General features: G+C 43.9%; 1 protein-coding gene across 4 annotated transcripts in view; it reads left to right on the forward strand.

Moving 5' to 3' along the window:
* The window catches only part of PRKACB (protein kinase cAMP-activated catalytic subunit beta), a 129547-nt gene extending 122646 nt beyond the window's left edge, over window positions 1–6901 (forward strand). For all 4 annotated transcript variants that reach the window (XM_006120295.5, XM_089780483.1, XM_006120294.5 and 1 more), the window contains exon 10: window positions 4657–6901. In XM_006120295.5, coding sequence (XP_006120357.1) covers window positions 4657–4782 — 126 coding nt within the window. In that variant the 3' untranslated portion in view covers window positions 4783–6901. The remainder of the gene's footprint in view (window positions 1–4656) is intronic.
* Window positions 6902–19202: the final 12301 nt, after the last annotated feature.

Consider the following 19202-nt stretch of genomic DNA (forward strand, 5'->3'; position numbering starts at 1 on the left):
TTCTTCCCATGCTGTTCCAAGTCAGTGCAATAACATGGCACCCTTTGCTCTATGCAGATCATAACATTATGATCCAATGTTAAATAATAGTTGATGTTTTCTGATCACAATTTCTTTAAATATTTGGCAGTCGGTCAGATTCACTGACCTAAATCGCCGCAGACATATTTGTTGTGATCCTCAGAGGTTCCATTCATTTTGCGTCTACTAATATAATTAACCACAGCCTGCTTTAAAAGCAAGAAGAAATTGGCAGAAACACTGTTTGTCCACTTATACATTGCACGGACATATTGTGTCTCTAACATGTAAAATTTTTAGATGAAAACATCACCATACAAAATCATATAAAATAGAATAAAATTCACAAAAATGTTACACTTTTCCATTAACTGTAAGGATTTTACTATAGGTAAATGGTGATACCAGAATTAAGGTATTTTGGGGTTCTATGATTACACAATCCACTTAAGCTTTACCTTTTTGGTCATTGTGATATATTGGGATCCCTTGATGTCAACAAAGAATCCACAGTAATGGTCACTATGCAGCATTCCTGTTTTATTAAACTGTATGATTTATTCTTCTCCTCTATCTTAAAAGTCATCACATTGCAGTGAGGCTACGTCTACGCTGGCGTGTTCTCACGCAAAAACTTTTGCGGAAGAGTTCTTCTGCAAAAACTCTTCCAGGAGAGAGCGTCTACACTGGCATGTGCTTTTGCGCAAGAGATGTGCTTTTGCGCAAGACCATCCATGCCAGTGTAGATGCTCTCTTGCGCAAGAAAGCTCTGATGGCCATTTTAATCATAGGGCTTTCTTTCGCAAGAAATTCATGTTGCCTATCTACACTGGCCTCTTCTGGAAGAGCTCTTGCGCAAGAGGGCTTATTCCTGAGTTGGAGCGTCAGAGTTCTTGCGCAAGAAGCCCTGATTTTATACATTAGAACATCAGTTTGCTTGCGCAAGAACATGGGGCCAGTGTACACAGGCAGCAAGTTTTTGCGCAAGAGCAGCCGCTTTTGCGCAAGATCACGCCAGTGTAGACACAGTCTGACAGTCCTTCAGGCTAGTGAACGTGGTTGCAGCTCCCTTTGAAATTTTGTTTCTCACACTGCCATGATAAGATATTCCCTAGTGCACAAATTCATTGCTCTTCCTACTCCTGCCTTCACCATTGCTGCTAATATATCCCAGAATGATGTATGCTTTTTTGTTTTTATTGTGCAACAGTATTACACTGTTGGCTCATATTTAACTTGTGATCCATTATGACTCCCAGATGACTCCCAGATGCCTTTATTTTCTAGTACTTCTGGTGAGGTAGTCATTTTCCCATTTTGTATGCGTGCAACTGATTGTTCCGTCTAAGTCTAGTACTTTGCATTTATCCGTATTGAATGTCATTGTATTTACTTCAGACCATTTCTCCAGGTTATCCAAATCATTTTGAATTTTAATCCCATCTTTGAAAGCACTTGCAACCCCTCCCAGCTTAGTATTGTCTTCAAACTTTATAAGTATATGCTCTTGCCATTATGTAAATAATATATTGACCAGAACTGGACCCAGAATTGACCCCTGCAGGACCCCACTCAATATGCCCTTGCAGCTTGACTATGAACCACTGATAATTCCTCTCTGGGAATGGTTTTCCAACCAGTTATGCACCCACTTTATATTAGCACCATCTAGGTTTTATTTTCTCTAGTTTGTTTAGGAGACATGCAAGACTGTATTAAAAGCCTTACTAAAGTTAAGATATGCCGCATCTACTGATTGTTCTCCCTATTTACAAGGCTTGTTGCCTATCAAAGAGAACTGTTAGGTTGGTTCTTTATAAATCCATCCTAACTGTTACTTATCACCTTATTATATTCTAGATGTTTGCAAATTGATTGATTATTTATTTGCTCCATTTATCTTTTTAGGTCCTGAAGTTAAGATGACTGGGTCTGTAATTACCTGGGTTGTCCTTATTTCCCTTTTTTATAGATTCACACTTTATTTGCCCTTTCCTAGCCCTTAAGAATCTCTTCCATCATCCATGATTTTCCAAAGATAATTGCTAATGGCTCAGATATCTCCACTGTCAGGATTCTAAGACATATATCATAAGGTTCTTGTGACTTGAAGATATATCACTTTTGTCTAAGTAATTTTTAACTTTTTTCCCTGTTTTAGACTCTGATCTTCCCTCATTTTCACTGGCATTCATTAAACGTTTTGGTGAAAGTTTTAACAAATAAAAAAACATTTAATACTTCTGTCGTTTCCACATTTTCTGTTGTTGTTGTGTCTCCCCGCATTTAGTATTGGTCCCACACCGTTCTTAGTCATCTTCTTGCATCTGATGTATCTGTACAATATTTTCTTGTTAGCCTTTATGTCTCTAGCTAGTTTAATCTCATTTTATGCCTTCTACTTTCTAATATTATCCCTACATAATTGTATTATTTGCTTATAATCAACCTTTGTAATTTGACCTACTTTCCATTTTTTGTAGGACTCTCTTATATATGTATATATAGTTTCAGATCATTGAAGATCCCCTGGTTAAGACAAGATAGTGTCCTACCATACTTCCTCTCTTTCCTATGCAATGGGATAATTTGCTCATGTCCTTAATAATGTCTCTTTGAAAAACTTCCTGCTCTCTTGAACTGTTTTTTCCCCTTCGTCTTTCTGCTCATTTGACTTTACCTATCAACTCCCTGAGTTTGGTAAGATCTGCGTTCTTGGAATACATTATCTTTACTGTGCTGTTTTTCCTCCTACCATTCCTTAGAATCATGGACTCTTATCATTTCATGGTCACTTTCACTCAAGCTGCCTTCCACTTTCATATTCTTAACCAGTCCCGCTCTATCTATCAAAATTAAATTGAGAACAGTCTGTCCCTTAATAGTTTTCTCCACCTTCTGAAAAAAAATTTAAAAAATTGTTTCCGGTACATTCCAAGCACTTGTTGGGTAATCATTACCCTGCTATATTATTTTCTCAACAGATTTTGGGTTAGTTGAAGTCTCCTATTGCTTAATTATAGTTAGAAGTTTTTTACCAATGTGAATCTCCCTGGTCACAAATTAAGATGATTTTTTGGCATATCCTCAGTGGATTGAGAGAAAATTGATCACTGTCCTCTTTCTTAGAATCTTTACCTAGTTGAAGACTTTTATCATGCCCAGTTGAACTGATTATGCTCAATTCTTTCAAACCTCCCTCATAACTCGTATTTTCTAAACCACAAAGATCCATCATTCTAGTATCCATTTTTAATACTCTTTGTTCGCAAAAGACAATAATGTGTCTCGTGGAGAATCTGCAAAAAGGAGAGGATTATTGAATTTAGTCTAGAGTGAATCTGCTCATTTCAGTTTTACTCTTAAAATTAACTATAGGGAAAATATAGTAGAGTCTTTGAGCTCATTTGCATTGAATGCTGTGAATAATATCTTTGGAAAGAATAGAAATAACCTGTAACAGGTTGGATAATTGGTTGGATTTACTGGATTTACGTCCAGGTGTCAACCTTTTGAGACGTGCTGATACTAAACCTCTGTGGTTGTCATGGAGATGACATCATGGTTCTCCTCATACAAATAAGTATAGGGAAAGAGTTCCCTGGATTTTTTTTTAAATATTTCCGTAGCCCTTCATGTCATTGATCTTGCCCCAGGCCTAGGCCTGGTTGAATGGGCTCTTGCTTTTATTTAAAAAGAGTTTTCTTCTTAGGGAGATCTCAGAGTAATATGGAATAATTGTCATGAGAGATTCTGAAAGTTATATTTGAGCAACATGTATGTGAAGCTAGGAAAGATAAGGGAAAGATTTGGATGGTGATCCGGTGCATAATACTGATGATTCACAACATCTCCTTCCATTATACTCAGTGCTAGCTCTCTCCTTTCTTTGTACCTGGCTGAGATAGAGACATGAAATGAAAGCAAATTAGTTAATGTTCAGTGCAAGCAAGGTGGTAGTAAGCAAGAAAAGTGCCCAGGAGTTTCAGTGGATATGATGTCCGTCCCTGTTGTTGGGTATTGCCTAGCCTTTTGGGATGGAATTTTTTAATCGGGGAAGTTTGGATCCCAGATTGCCCCCAGGATTCCTAGGTATTTCTACTGTCCAAGATTCCATTTTTCCATCTTTTAACCATTGTGATAGTTTCTCTTGCATCTAGACCTCACCACATTATTTCTACCTTTGTCATCTCCAGAAAGGCTATTGTCAACAGGGAATCATTTCCCCTGTTGGAATTTGGGACATTTGACCACGTGCATCATAAGAAACAGTTGTATTTGCTCAGGCTTTTGTCTGAGATAGTGACTATGATAAGGGTGGTAATCTTTCTCTGGATGAAAGTTTATTTTATTTGACATTTGTTAATAAGTGATAATGTTTTCAAATTTTTGTGCATGCATCTAGATACTTCTTGATACATTCATTTTTACAAAGCCCTAAGTAAATGTCATAATGAATTATACTAGATAAAGTTATTCTGGTTAAGTTTTCTCTCTTGCATGTGAGAAAGGGATGCTGATGGAGTATTGAGATTTTTTTTAAGCTTATTACCATATCCGTAAAGCTAAACAGTACATTTTTACTTGTTTGCTCTTTTAAACTTACATTATATATGATTTTGCTCTCAAATACAGGTAGAAGCTCCATTTATACCAAAGTGCAGAGGACCTGGAGATACCAGCAACTTCGATGACTATGAAGAAGAAGATATTCGTGTGTCTCTAACAGAGAAATGTGCAAAAGAATTTGCTGATTTTTAGTATGTGCAAAAGGACAAGATGACATCAGGACTCACTGGGATCTTTGCACTCTATTAACTGATGAGGTGAAGCTGAGACAGTCATATGTCAAAACAGTTACCTAGTTACTTCATTCCACAAAGCTGACTAAGGTCTTTATTGCCATCTTCCATGTGTGCAATTTGCACCAACCCTTATAACTAGGCACAATTAAGCAAGCACTGTTTTGCTGTGTCACAGAATTCTAGACCACTTTCCTACTTATCTTTGGTTTCTATTGTTTCATTTGTTTCTGTGTAATGTTCATTTCCCCCTTTTAAAATGAAGTAGTTTTTTACCCAAGAATGCTCCATTTTATTTTGAATAATGTATTTGTGCGAGTGAAATGGAAGGTGTTGCGGCTACTGTGATTTAGACTGAAGTGAAAGATAAGTGTTGCTTCTAGTCTGTGCCAGCCAATACTTCTCGTCTGTCTTTGATCTGAGACCGCAGTTGATGATGATGATGATTATTATTATTATTATTATATATATATTTGGTAGCTCAGACTAAATCTAGCCAACGTTTTTAGCATTTTTGAAGGTAGTATTTATCGTCACATAAGTCTATGCTAAATTAACTTAAAAACATTACTTCCTGGCGACTGACCAAAATTAGCATAAATTGGACAGCTTAAATAGGGGACAATAGCTAGACCCTGTGCCTTGGTTTTCTACATACCTACAATTCTCTTCACTGCCTCCTTCCTTTGTATTCCTCACCAGGGCAGTAGGTAAATATGCTATAACCAGACTGCCATGGAAAGCACACAATCTCATTGAGCAGTAACAGTTCCACCAAGTCAGGGCCATATTTAACCAAGTAAATATCCAGGTTGATAAGTGCTGAATGGGTTTTTTAACAACGTAAACCCAAACTCTTAAAAGAAGTTTTGGTCAGTATTGTAAGAGATTATGATTAACTAAAAAAAGTCAATGTTGTGTTTCCTGAAGTATCTAGTATCTCATTAAATATACCCTTTTTAACTTAAAAAAAGGCTTTGGTTTAAAATACAAAATAAAAAAGTTCCCTGTCATTAGCTATGAAGAAACAAGTGGGTTTAGCAAATGCCAAGTAATATGGATGCATTGCTAGATAAACATGGTTTTTTGTTTTGTTTGTTTTTGTTAGCTGTTAAAAAAGAAAAGAGGTTATTGCCAAGCTTTTATTCTGGTATACTATATTAGTAAATTGAGGATGGAGTACTTCTAGATCATTTGATTTTTAATTAGTGCTTCATTAATGTGTTAAGAGACATAGCTAAAACTTGCCATCTTTTTTTTTTAAGTTTTGTTGTGTCTTAATTTCTAGCCTGCTCCCTTTCAATGAAACAGAATGTATGATCACAGATATAAGAATTTGGGCTTGTATACTCTCACCAACTGACTTAAGATACTGCTACCATGTACTAGCTTTTGGCACTTTTACACATTTATTTCAGTGTTGATTAATAATCAGTGGCTCAGCACATTATTTTTTGCTTTTAAACGTATCCATGCTATTTTTATTTGTACACTTGATTCTGGATAACTCGGTGACCTGTCTAAAACAGCACATCTAAACAGTTTAAAATAAACTAGGCTCATATTTTATGATCAATTTACATGCATACAAGGATGATTCATTTTTATTAAAGCTGATCTATCTTGATACATAGCTACTGTATTTGTTTGTCAGTGCAGAGGAACCATTGACATTGCATCTTTTTAATCTGTATGACACTCCTTTAAGAAAAGCCTTTGTAGACATTTTACAAACCATATGAGCTATACCATCCAACATTATGTATGTCTTTAGGTTGTCAAGCATTTTTGCACAATGTCATTAGGAGGCTGATGCTGATTGCAGCCTTTGTTCACCCATATTTACATATGTACAAGAAAAGTATAAGATACTTTGCTGTAGCAAATTTTATGTAATAAAAATATATCATCACATTAATAAATTAAAGAAAAACTCTTTGTATAAAATGTTAAAATCTTTTGTATTTCATTTAGACTGAGGACATGCTGTTGTATGCTAGCTGTATGCGATAAATTCTACAGTAACTTTGTTGTCATTTATGAACTTTAAAAGATTTTAATAAATGCTGGAGATCACATTTTGATTGGTATTTTAATTTTCAGTCATTATTTATAGTCAAATATGGTTCCGAGATTTTCTGTTCTGTAAAATACTGTGATCATTCACCCTAGTAGAACAGTAAAACAGGAGTCTAGGACATTAATTCTAACCTGTCTATTTGATATCCAGATTAAACTCTAAATGGACATAAATTGAAAAGGCCTCTTAATAATTCCATGACAATATGCTACAGGTTGGACTTCCCAAAACTAGGACTCCCTCATCCAGCCACAGGTGTTCCTGGACCAGGCAGACCTGGCTCCCAGCCCCAGTGGCAAGAGGGCTGGCAGCCCAGAGCCTGGTGGGGCAGGGGCTGGGACTGTCACTAGAGCCTCGGTAGCACAGCAAGGGCTGCAGCAGCCCCAGTAGCAGGGCTGGGACATGGTAGTCGCAGCAACCATGGTAGCAGGGCCGGAGCCAGAGACTTAGCAGCCCCGATAGTAGCCAGGGTCAGGCAGTCCAGGCTGCCGGAGAAACAGCAGAACGGCAGCCCAGCAGAGGAAGGGAGGCAGCTGGGGCCAGCAGTGGGGAGGGAAGATGATCTAGGGAGCCAATAGCCAGGGAACTCCTCTGGTCCAGCAAATTCCCTCTTTCGGGACCAGTCAGGTCCCAAGGGTGCCAGACCAGAGAGGTCCAACCTGTACTTCTTAATTTTATCAACAAGCAGTTAACTACGGAGAGTAAAATGTCCAACATTGCACAATGGACTTCAGTAAGGAAGTGAGACTTTATTGAGAGAGACGAGCAGCAGCATAGTTTCCATGACGTAAATGAGTATATTTGACAACATTAATATTATGCAATCCCTTTATTTAAACACAGTAATAAAAATCTAACCATGACAATATCATACTTGTGTTGAATTTCAAAAATTCTTCTTACTATATGAAAAATTGTATATCTGACAAAGGCTTGTTAATTTTACCCTATTGAGGAATTAAGTGTTGAAATAGATGCTATATTTTAACATAACTAGTATTGTAATATTTTAAGTAATGTGCAACTTCATTTCCAACGTAAAGGATTGTATATCCTTAAGTAAATTGCTTTTTTAGTCTCTTGTCACTGGCATTAAAACTCTTATTTTTAAATCCTTAAAGTTAAAAAATATTTTACTATTTTTCAGATAATTAGATGTTTTATGTGCTGTAAGGGTGTGTGATATAGTACAAATTTATATACAAAAGTGCAAATTAAATTATCTAGAACACTGCATGAAATATTGTGCTTTTTCTTTTTGAACCAGAATGTTGTTCATTAATTTTACCACATCCCATACATGGTTTCTTAAAATTGAATTTACTAGTAGCAGACTCTTGAGTAGTGGAGTGAATGTGCTAGGTTGGACCTAAGAAATTCCACACTAAAGTTGAGTGTTTTGAAGAGGATGGTACTGGTTCAAGAATTTGCGGAAAATCCTGCCAGTCTAGACGTAGCCTGAGAGTATTGATAGAAAGTAAACACTTACAGGAGCTGGCTATCCTGTATCTTCAGGGATTTCTGCAATTCATGTTTTAAAAGGCACTGTTGTCTGTACCTCATCTCCTCTCTTCATTATGGTGTGGTCACATAATTTGAAAAATTTTGTTTTATGCTGCTATAGATCTGTTGACCATGGTTTTGTTTGTTTCCTAGTATAAAAACCACATTACAGTTTAAAGATTTTTACTTATGCTTTTTTTTGGACAAATTTGTTGCAGTCTTCTAGTTCACATGTCTTATGCTTCTGCAACTGCTGAATGAGCACAGCCTGTCAAGCAGCAGATTAAGAGATGTCATGCTAATCTGGAAGTGACTCTGATAATTTTTCACCATTTATGAAGGGACTATTTTGCCATCAAACTTGGGGCTGTCACTTTCTACTGCTGGGTTCCAAAGATGATTATAGAGTGAGGCTATACTTTTCAGTTCACAAACTGAATTCTCCTTTCTCATCTCTTGCCATGGGAAACTACCTTTCATAAACTGCTAAAGGACAAAGTTTATTTCCTTTTACAGTTGAGCTCTATAGAGCTTGTTTGGCAGGGATAATACCAGAAGTTTCCTTATTTGGAGAGCTGGGTCAAGGTGTGATTTAGGTTCTCAAGGTAACTTTCCTCTGTGGCTGGTTGAGAGTGAATAAGGTGAATGAGGTGTAATTTGCATTGAATTTGAGAGTATTTACAGGGGTTTCTCCAGACTTCAGAAGGGATTGTTTGCATCAAAGAAATTATTACTTCTATAAAGGGCAATCATTCTTGCATCATCATGATTCTGCACACCAATTAGTCTCTGCTTCAGGGTGCTAGACCTGATGGCAACTTACACTTTCATATTATCATTTGCATGACTTCATAGGAATCTGTTTCAGTCTTCATACAATTCTCTTTTAAACATTGGTGACTTGTAGTCCGGGCGTGGTCCTATGATCTCCTGAGGCGGTCAAAACATTACTCCTGAGGTGGACTAATGCAAAACCCTTTCTTTTTGGATTATAGGGACAACAAGTTTGTGGTGCTCCTCTGCATCAGACTCCTGTTATTTCCACACATGTGCACCCACTTCCTACTTGTTAGAGCAGGAGTGAGGAACCTAAGGCCCCAGCTTGCCTGGATCTGAGGCTCGGAGCTCCCCTCCCTCTGCACCCTGTGCCTCCCATCTACTAGCCTGGGCTCCCTTAGGCTTTGGTGTGTTTTTTTCTCTCTTTTTTCTTCTTCTTCTTCTTTAATGAGGGCCAAAATGGTGCAGATTACCTTGTATTATCTATGAAAATCTAACATTCGATTTCCCAAGTTTGATCTCATCTCCCCTGTCGTATCAACAAATAGCCTTTTGAGAATGGTTCATCCAGAACAACGCTCCTTTTGCTTTGTGCTTGGCAGAAGTGAAGAACACTTGGCCCAGTATAAAAGGTAAGTGAGTGCAGACCAACTAGAATGGTTTCTCAAGGTCAGACCAACTAGAATGGTTTCTCAAGGTTTCTTCTAACTTTGTCACATGGAAACCTCCGCTGCTGTTCCATTTGCAAAAGTCTGAACAGACAAGATCCGAGACCTATTCCTGAATGCACAAGCAGTCCAAATTCAGTCACAGATGCTTTTCTTCTTCACTTACGTCTACACGGTAGAGTTATTTCGGAATAATGTCTGTTATTCTGAAATAACTATGAGTGTTTACACAGTTCACCTGTTAATTTAAAATAATTTCAAAAAAACGGGCAGCTTATTTTGGTGTTTGCAAAACTTATTCCACAAGGAATAATGCCTCTTCCAGAATAGCTATTTTGGAATAGTGCCTGTATAGATTGGGTGGCTGGAGTTATTTCAAAATAATTGGCCTCCAGCCCTTCCCATAGTGTCTTGCTGGCTGCTCTGTCTACACATCAAAACTCTGTAGCCACCCCTTCCCCTGGACTCCTTAAATCTGCAGCCTGGGGGAAGGTCTCATGTCAGACAGCAGGCCCTGACAGACCTGAGACACCCAGCAGCTGCCACTGCTTCAAGGCAGCTGAAAATGAGCAACTCTGCTACTCCCATCCAGCCCTCCACTGTTCCCAGGGCACAGTCTCCCAGCTCCCAGGACCCTGCCCAGGGACGGAACAGACGCACACCTTCCTGGTCTAGTGTGCAGATCCTGGACCTTATTGAGGTTTGGGGTGAAGAGACCAACCTCCAGGATGTCTGCGCCAGATGCCAGAACGCCAATGTCTATGGCCAACAGCCTGGCCACCAAGGGACACATCCGCATCTGCTCCTGGGTGTGGGTGAAAGTTTAAGAACTCCTCCAGGCATATGCCAAGGCCCGGGAGCACAGCTTCTGCTCCAGAGCAGAGCCCCACACCTGCTCCTACTATGGGACCTGCACTGGGGTGGGATAGTCCCTTCCTCCACCCCAGTAATAGACTCTGGGCTCAAATGGCCCATCATTGCCCTCATGGGGGACAGGGGCAAAGAGGAAGAGAAGGAGCTGGATAAGGCCATCACAACAACACTCCTGACCCTGGAACTGGTACCCCACACTCGGGAAGTGTCCGATGCATCGTCTGAGGCCACATCAGGTGAATGCCATCACATTCCGTACACACATAGGGTGGAGGTGTTAGGTGGCAAGGCACAACTACCCACTCCTCGCTTGGCCTTTGCGGCCTGGGGATTGCACAGCAGCCTGAGCACATGGAGCGCCAGTCGGGCACGCAGCTCCAGGAGGCTGCACCACAGAACCCTTGTGCTATTGGCCACAGGGTGTCAGGAGAAGCCTGCCATCCTCCTGACGCTGGTGTGGGACACCCTCCCACCACAAGAAGGAGGCTGGGGACATGGAGACATACCCACACCCAGTAGTGCTGCACTCCGATATGCCCACACTCTCGGGGCAGCATCCACTCCTGGGGACAATGCAATGAGGTAGGAGCATCTGCCTCTCACATACCCCTCCCTCCAACTCCTTGCTCCTCTCTCCCCCATTAGGCAGAGATACAAGTTCTCCCTGTGGCCCCCCTCCCACCCGCAGGATCCCGGTCTGGCCGGCACCTTCCCATGCCTGATTGTCCCCTGGACATGGGGGTAATGAGGCTCCCCCATTGGACATCTAGGCCCCTGCAGGAAAGGGCCCACTGGCTAGACCCCACATGGCCTTGCGCCAAGCACATCGCCTTTCGGTCTCACCTCAAGGATGAGGGCTAGGATTCAAGCACAGTCTCCAGGGAGACTGACCCTCTCTCTTTATTCTCTACAGCCAGACCAGCTGCGAGATGGGGGTGGTCGACATCACCTGAGGCAGCCTCCCAACCCCAAGGAACCTGCCAGCACAGGAGACCCATGGACAAGCTCCTCATGGTACTCCAATCCCTGGAGTAGAGCCTGGACAGGAAACTGCAGGAAGGTATTCAGCTGCGGTGAGACACCTTGCGGGAGATGCTGGAGCAGGGCTGCACCATGTGCATGGCAGTTCAATCCCTAGTCACCAGCATGCTGTCTGCTCCTGCCCCTCCCGCTTCTCAACAGTGGTGGTGAGATCACCAGAGCCAGGTGTCACTCCCAGCCTCAGCCCTAAACCAGCCCTTCCCCAGTTACTTTGACTCCAAATGCAAAAAGTTTAATTTTTCCAAAACAAAAAAATGTGGTTTATTATCTCTGCAAGAGAGAGAGGGAACAGGGGGAAAAGAGGAGTGTGGGAGAAAGTCACAGAGGGGTGATGCACAGGCCCCTAGTGGGGAGGCCCAGGGGAAAGTGTCACTAGGATCATTGTGAGAAACTCTCCCTCAGGGCCTCCTGGATGCACCTGGCCCCTTGATTGGCCTACTGAATGGCAGACATGTACGGCTGCTCCAAGGCCCTGCCTCTGCCCCCCACCCAAGGAGGAACACCACCTCCTTCCTCTCACAAATATTGTGATGGATATAGCATGTGCCACCATATGTGGGATGTTCCACTCCCCAACGTCCAGCTGTGTTAGGAGGAAATGGAACCTCATCTTCAGATGCCTGAAGGCACCCTCCGTCACCATATGGGCCCTGATGAGCCTGACATTGAACTGTTCCTTGGAGGGGTCAAGGTGGCTGTTGTAGGGCTTCATTAACCAAGACCACTGAGGGTAGACCATGTCCCCCTTAATACAGAGCAGCATGTCCATGTTCCTGACCCTGATGCTGCAGTTGATGAAAAAAGTGCCTGCATGCAACTCCTGGAACATGCTGGGGCTACGGAAGACGTGGGCATCATGCTCCTTCTCCAACCACGCAACACATATGTCTGTGAACTGGAATGCTGATGTGTCCGCAAGGGCAACCACAGCAGACAAAGGGAATGGGTTTTCTGTCCCTCAATGAGTGTTTCTGATGGCCTGCAGGACCATCGAAAAGTATCCCTTCTGGTTGATGTACACAGATGCCTGGTGGTCAGGGGCCCAGATGGGGATGTGGATGCTGTCAGCAGCCCCTCCACAGTCGGGGAAGCGCATGTTGGCAAAGCTGGCAACGATGGCATCCATGTCGCCAAGATTGATGACCCTGCACAGCTGGATGGTGTTGATGGCCCGCACCAACTGTAGAAGGAGACAAATAAACAGAATTGCAGGGTTGCCAGAGCCCTTGGGAAGTCCCTAGGCCTCCCCCTATCTTCTACAGCAGGATCAACGCCTGGCAGGGCTTTGTGAGGGGAGGACTGAAAAACTTCCTGTGAAGGGCGCTTCTATCACCACCAACACCCCCCCCCCTTTTCTTAGGGAACTCCATTCCAGTAGTCCACCACTCTCCTCGGACAATAGCCCAAGAGCTCCATATCTACGTTACCAGGGCCCCAATGATTGATCTTTGCATGCTGAACTGGTTCCCGATGGATCAGTAGCTGTCCGACCTAGTGAGCTTAGATAGGGTGATGGTGGACCCACTTCTAGAGGAGGATGGAGGGTCTCATGTGAGTGTCCTGTCACCTGAGGGCAGGAGTGAGCCATTCACACAGCTCCAGAAAGGTGTCCTTCATCTGGAAATTCTGGAGCCACTGTTGTTCATCTGAACTCCATGATGAGCCAATCCCACCAGTTGGAACTGGTGTCCAGATGCCAGAAGAGATGGTGCACAGTGTGCAGGGATGGGCAGGATCCGGCAGCATGAGCTGTCCCTGCAGAGCCAATGAGGGTCTCTGAGATGAGCAGGGGTTTGGGTTCCTGCAGGGCCTGGGAGCCAGCCTGCAGAAACTGCTGCATGAGGTGCAGCACAAGCTGCAATAGCCATAGACTGGAGAGAGGCAGCTGTGGCTCCAGAATTGGAGTGCTGAGGTGTCTGCAAGGGCAACCACAGCTGGCAACGGAATGGGTTTTCTGTCCCTCAATGAGGTAGACAAAAGAGAAAAGCCTGAGACAGAGAAGAGCCTGTACAGGGGGGTCCCCTTAAGCACGAGCTTCAGATAGCCTCAGGCAGCAGCCACAGGAAGTGAGTGCTGTCCTGATGCCCTGTCTGAGGTACTTAAATGCGATTCAGTGCCCAATGAATGTGGACGCTCTGTTTCAAAATAGCTAAGCACTATTTCAATGGGCATTTGGTGTGTAGATGCACTATTTTGAAATAAGCTATTTCAGAGTATTTCTTCCCGAATAGCTTATTCCGAAATAATCGTGCAGTATAGAGGTAATCTGAGAGATAAAGGTCAGAGTTATTCCTCTCCATTTCCTTTGCTTCCATGATCCTGGGAAAGATTTAACAAGCCACGTCTGGGCAACCAAAGGAGAGGCTAAACATTCAACTAAGTAGTGTGTGTTTGTCTAATGCGATAACTTTTGAAGATGCCATCTGAAAAATTCTGACATTTCAGGGAACATTTGAGGCATCACTGGGAAGAATCCTAATGATTTATGTGACAATAAAAAAAACTAGAACCCCAGAAAGCCTGATTTCCTCACTGTGCCCATTTGCCTACTGGCAGAGAGGCATTCTGATGTCACACAGTCAAGTGGGAAGAGATGGGATCCAGATGAGAAGGGGAAGATCATCTTTGTATACAAACTCACCAACCTAGTGAGGTGGGCTTTATATTATGTTCAAAAGGGGCATATTACAAAAGCTCACAAGAAGACATTAAAAAAACCTGCCCTTAGTGATGGCTAGATGTTGGCAGGAGGGCAGGGCGAGTCATAGGAGCGACAAGAGGGAAATAAGGTGTTTGTGTGTGTGTGTGTGGGGGCGGGGGGTGAGAATCTATTCAGCATGTTAGATGTCTATATGCAAATGCAACAGGTATGGGGGTATGTCTACACTACAACGTTAATTCGAACTAACTTAGTTCGAATTAGTTAATTCGAACTAAGCTAATTCGAACTAACGGATCCAGACTAAAAAACTAGTTCGAATTAGCGTTTTGCTAATTCGAACTAGCATGTCCACATTGAGTGGACCCTGAACCAGGCTTAAGGATGGCCGGAAGCAGTGCCGGCAGGGCATCAGAGGAGGACTTAGAGTGTGGAGATGCTGTCTCAGGCTAGCCGAGGGCTGTGCTTAAAGGGTCCCGACCCCCACCCCGGACAGACAGTTCTCAGCGGTGCCCCGCTTGCAAAGCAGTCCTGGCTTGGAGTGCCCGGAGTACCCACACTGGGCACATCACAGCACTCGGCAATCAGCCCGGCTGCACTTGCCGCAGGCTGCCATCTGGGGAGAGGGGGAAATTGGGGGGCTGCAGGAGAGCTTCCACCCCAAAAGCCCGCAGAGCCAGCCCAGTCCTCCCCATCAGGGGCGCGTACCCCATTCCTCCCTCACCTCCTTCCACTTACCCTTCTCTAGCCCCTCTTCTTGATGTACAAAATAAAGGACAATTGTGTTCAAAAATGGAATCTGTCTTTATTGAACAAAACTGGGGGAGACTGGGAAAAGGAGGTGGGAGAGAAGAGGGCAACTAAAATGATTAGGGGTTTGGAATAGGTCCCATATGAAGAGAGGCTAAAGAGACTGGGACTTTTCAGCTTAGAAAAGAGGAGACGGAGGGGGGACAGGATAGAGGTCTCTAAAAGCAGGAGTTGGGGGGAGAGGGTGCATACAGAAAAGTTCTTCATTAGTTCCCATAAAGAAGGACTAGAGGACACCAAAGGAAAGGAATGGGTAGCAGGCTTCAAACTAGTAACAGAAAGTTGTTCTTCACAAAGTAAAGAGTCAACCTGTGGAACTCCTTGCTGCAGGAGGCTGTGAAGGCTACAACTAGAACAGAGTTTAAAGGGAAGTGAGATGAAGTCATTGAGGTTGGGTCCATGGAGTGCTATTAGCCAGGGGGTAGGAGTGGTGTCCCTGCCCAAGGTTTGTGGAAGGCTGGAGAGGGATGGCACGAGACAAATGGCTTGGTCACTGTCTTCGGTCCATCCCCTCCAGAGTCCCTAGGGTTGGCCGCTGTCGGCAGACAGGCTACTGGGCTAGATGGACCTTTGGTCTGACCCAGGACGGCCATTGTAAGCTCAGGGCTCAGGGTCGGGGGTCTCACTGGACCCCCTTGATTCTCTTGCACACCTGCTCCTGGGTGGCCAGGCTGGCAGCTCTCCTGCCCTAGCCAGCCACTTTCCTGTGCCTAGTGCGGAGATCGTGGACGAGGTCCACGATGTCTGCACTAGCTCAGGCAGGTGCCCGCCTCTTGCGGTCCCGGGCAAGCTCCCGGGAGCCGCCAGCCTGGTCCCGGGAAGAGGGGGAGGGCTGGGGGGCATCGGGTGGGTGGCTCGATCTGTGCCAGGTGCAGGGTCTGCTGGCTGGGTGCTGGCAGGCTTGCACCTGGCACGGGCACCGTAGCCAACCCGTGCCCCTTTAACGGGGCCGGGGCCGGGAGGGGGGCAGACGAGTTTCCCTGGTGTTGGCCAGAGTGGCCACCAGGGAAACCTGGGGAGGGCTAGCCTCCCACTAGTTCGAATTAAGGGGCTACACACCCCTTAATTCGAACTAGCTAGTTCGAACTAGGCTTAATCCTCATAAAATGAGGTTTTCCTAGTTCGAACTAAGCACTCCGCTAGTTCGAATTCAATTCGAACTAGCGGAGCGCTAGTGTAACGCCTATGAAAGTTAGTTCGAACTAACGTTCATTAGTTCGAACTAACTTTGTAGTGTAGACATACCCCGGGAGAATTAACTGGAAGGAGTACATATGCAACCTCATAATTGGCAACAGATATTTGGTGGGACAAATCTTGTAATTGAAATATTGTCATAACCAGGAATAACTTGTTCAGAAAAGGACAGGAAGGGGAGAAGAAAGGGAGCATTGATTTATACACCAAGAATTCATAAACTTGTTCTTGGGTCCCGGGGGCAAGGAAGACAAATAGAAAGTCTCTGAGTAAGAATGAAAAGGCAGGGAGAAATGAGGGAAACATATTTCAGGGTAATGTTGCCAGTGATATTGACTTGAACCTTTTTTTTTTTTTTTAAAGTGTTCTCAACTTCTCACATCGATTTATTTTTTTAATTATGTGGGTTTCCTTTCACTCAAATTCAAAACACATTTCAGAAGTGGCCCACATTTTTATTTTATGTTGATCCCTGGTATACCTAATCTTTGAGATTAACTCTGTGCCAGTTTTGTATGCAACTGATACAGATAGATAAGTCTCAGACTTTTGTGGCACAGGACTGCCATATAGTTATTAACTAGCATTGTTTGGGAAACAGGATTTCTTCAAGGAAATCTTTGATTTTTTAATTTTTTTAAAGAGAAAATGAGAAAAGAAAACTGCCACGGACATTTTTGGATGGAAACAGCTGAAGTGGGACATATTTTGGCCCCAAACTTTTTTTAAATTTTCAGCTACCAATTTTCACTGAATGTTTCTGCTTTCCTGGAAAAAATGTTGATTTTAGTCACACATCCAGTTTTTCAGAGGGGGAAAAATGGTAGTCATTTGTGACCAGTCCTATTATTGACTTCTAACTGTTATTTCTTGACTGTGTAGTTTCCTGTACTTTTATAGGATAAAGGACTCTTGCTCAACAGTTACCATAGCAGAACCATAGAATACAGATAACAGAGGGAATAATTAATCAATTAGAGAACATGGATTTACATATTCATTCTCTGTTATTTCTCAGGTTTATGGTGATTATGCAAGTCTGTCCTTTCTGGCCAATCCTATACTGCATAAAGGCAAACTGGGGAATTCCACAGCAGGGGAGGGTGCCTGGTATGGAAGCCCACCAGCAGCAAATGCATTTCACCTTAACTAGACAATTATTGAAGAGAATACCATGTAATCTTTCAATCTAACATATCTCAAAGCAGCTGAACCCATTTTCTTTGCAAAGTATTTGAGTTCAAATGTTACTTGAATTTTTAAAAAGTTGATATAATACTTAATTGCTGATGGAGCAATCAGCTAACAGATTCAAGTAACATCACCCAAAATTAGAGGCACTGTTGGGAAGTCACTAACTGGCCTTCATTCTGCTGTTTCTTATTAACTAGTAATGACCAATCTCAGTTCTTCACATTTTAATACATACAGGTATAGTGTTGCTACTGTTGTAATAGATCTGTACTCTTTGCTGCCTTAATCTTAGCCGAAGCTACACTTAAGTAATTATAGCTGTGCCTGTTACATTTCTAGAATGCACAAGAACCTTGCCAAAGCTTTGTTTTGAATTAAAACCAGCTGGTAAAGATTTCATTGGGAATGAGCTTGTTAAGCTGCATAATATGTTTAATCGATGGCTTAATCAACAGCTTTGTAGGGAGCTAGACAGCAGACTGGGCAACCAGTAAGTGCCTTATCAGGACAACAGGTAAGAACTATGGTCTTTCAACTCAAAGGGGGTAAATTGCAAATTCACTTTTTAAAATATTTAGAGCAGACTCCAAAATGAACTTGCAATACAGTACATAGAAAACTCAATTACAGTAAAGTCTCGGTTATCCAACCTAAACGGAACCGGAGGATGGTCGGATAACCAGAAATGTTGAATAATAAGGATGGTGCTGGCTCGTGGTAGGGCGGGGGCCTGGCGTGCTCTGGCCGAGAGGCGGGAGTGGAGCAGCAATGGCAGCAGCAGTGGTGGCTGGGGGGGTCTCCCAGGCAGGCTCCGCTCTTTATCTTGGGGGTGGTTGGCACACGCGCTGCCCCCTCCCCAGTTGATTCCGGATGCTGCATCCTCGTGAGGGTCCGCGTCCTCCCCCTTCCTCTTCCTCCCTCCTCCCCCAGGCCGCCTGGACGTGTCCAAGGCCCCGGCGCTCTTGCCTCTCCTCAGCCCGGTGGTAGCCCCTCCCCTTGCCACACACCCCTCTCCCCGTCCCTTCCTGCCTTGGCCTGGACACCCCACTTGCTCCGGCCGGGAACCGGGCTCGCTCTGCAGGGGCAACTCACTCCCTTCCCCTCCCACCTGCAAAGTTTTGGGAGAGAGAAGTGGGTCCAGGCCGGCTCCTAAATGCGTCCTCCCCCTTCCTCTTCTTCCCTCCTCCCACGGGCCGCCCAGGCATGCCCAAGGACCCAGCTCTCCTGCCTCTCCTCAGTCTGGTAGCAGCGGCAGCCCCTCCCCTTGCAACATCCCTGCCTCCTCTTCCCTTCCTGCCTCTGCCTGGACTCCCCGCTTGCTCTGGCCGGGAGCTGCTCTCACTCCACAGGGGGGTATCTCCCTCCCTCTCCCCCCAGCCCGCAGAGTTTTGGGAGGGGGAAGCAGTTCCAGGCCTGCTCCTAAAAGTGGAGCCACTAACGCGGCAGGACGGCCAGGATTGGGCCCTGACCGGGGCATGGGCCCAGCATACCTGAACGCCGCGTGAGCCCGGAGCATGGGCGTGAGCTGTCCCAGGTGTGGGGTGGGGAGGTAAGGTTGCTAAGACCACGCTGCATGC

Source organism: Pelodiscus sinensis, chromosome 9 (assembly GCF_052426305.1).
Source record: "Pelodiscus sinensis isolate ZL-2025 chromosome 9, ASM5242630v1, whole genome shotgun sequence".
In the NCBI taxonomy this organism is placed as follows: Eukaryota; Metazoa; Chordata; order Testudines; family Trionychidae; genus Pelodiscus; species Pelodiscus sinensis.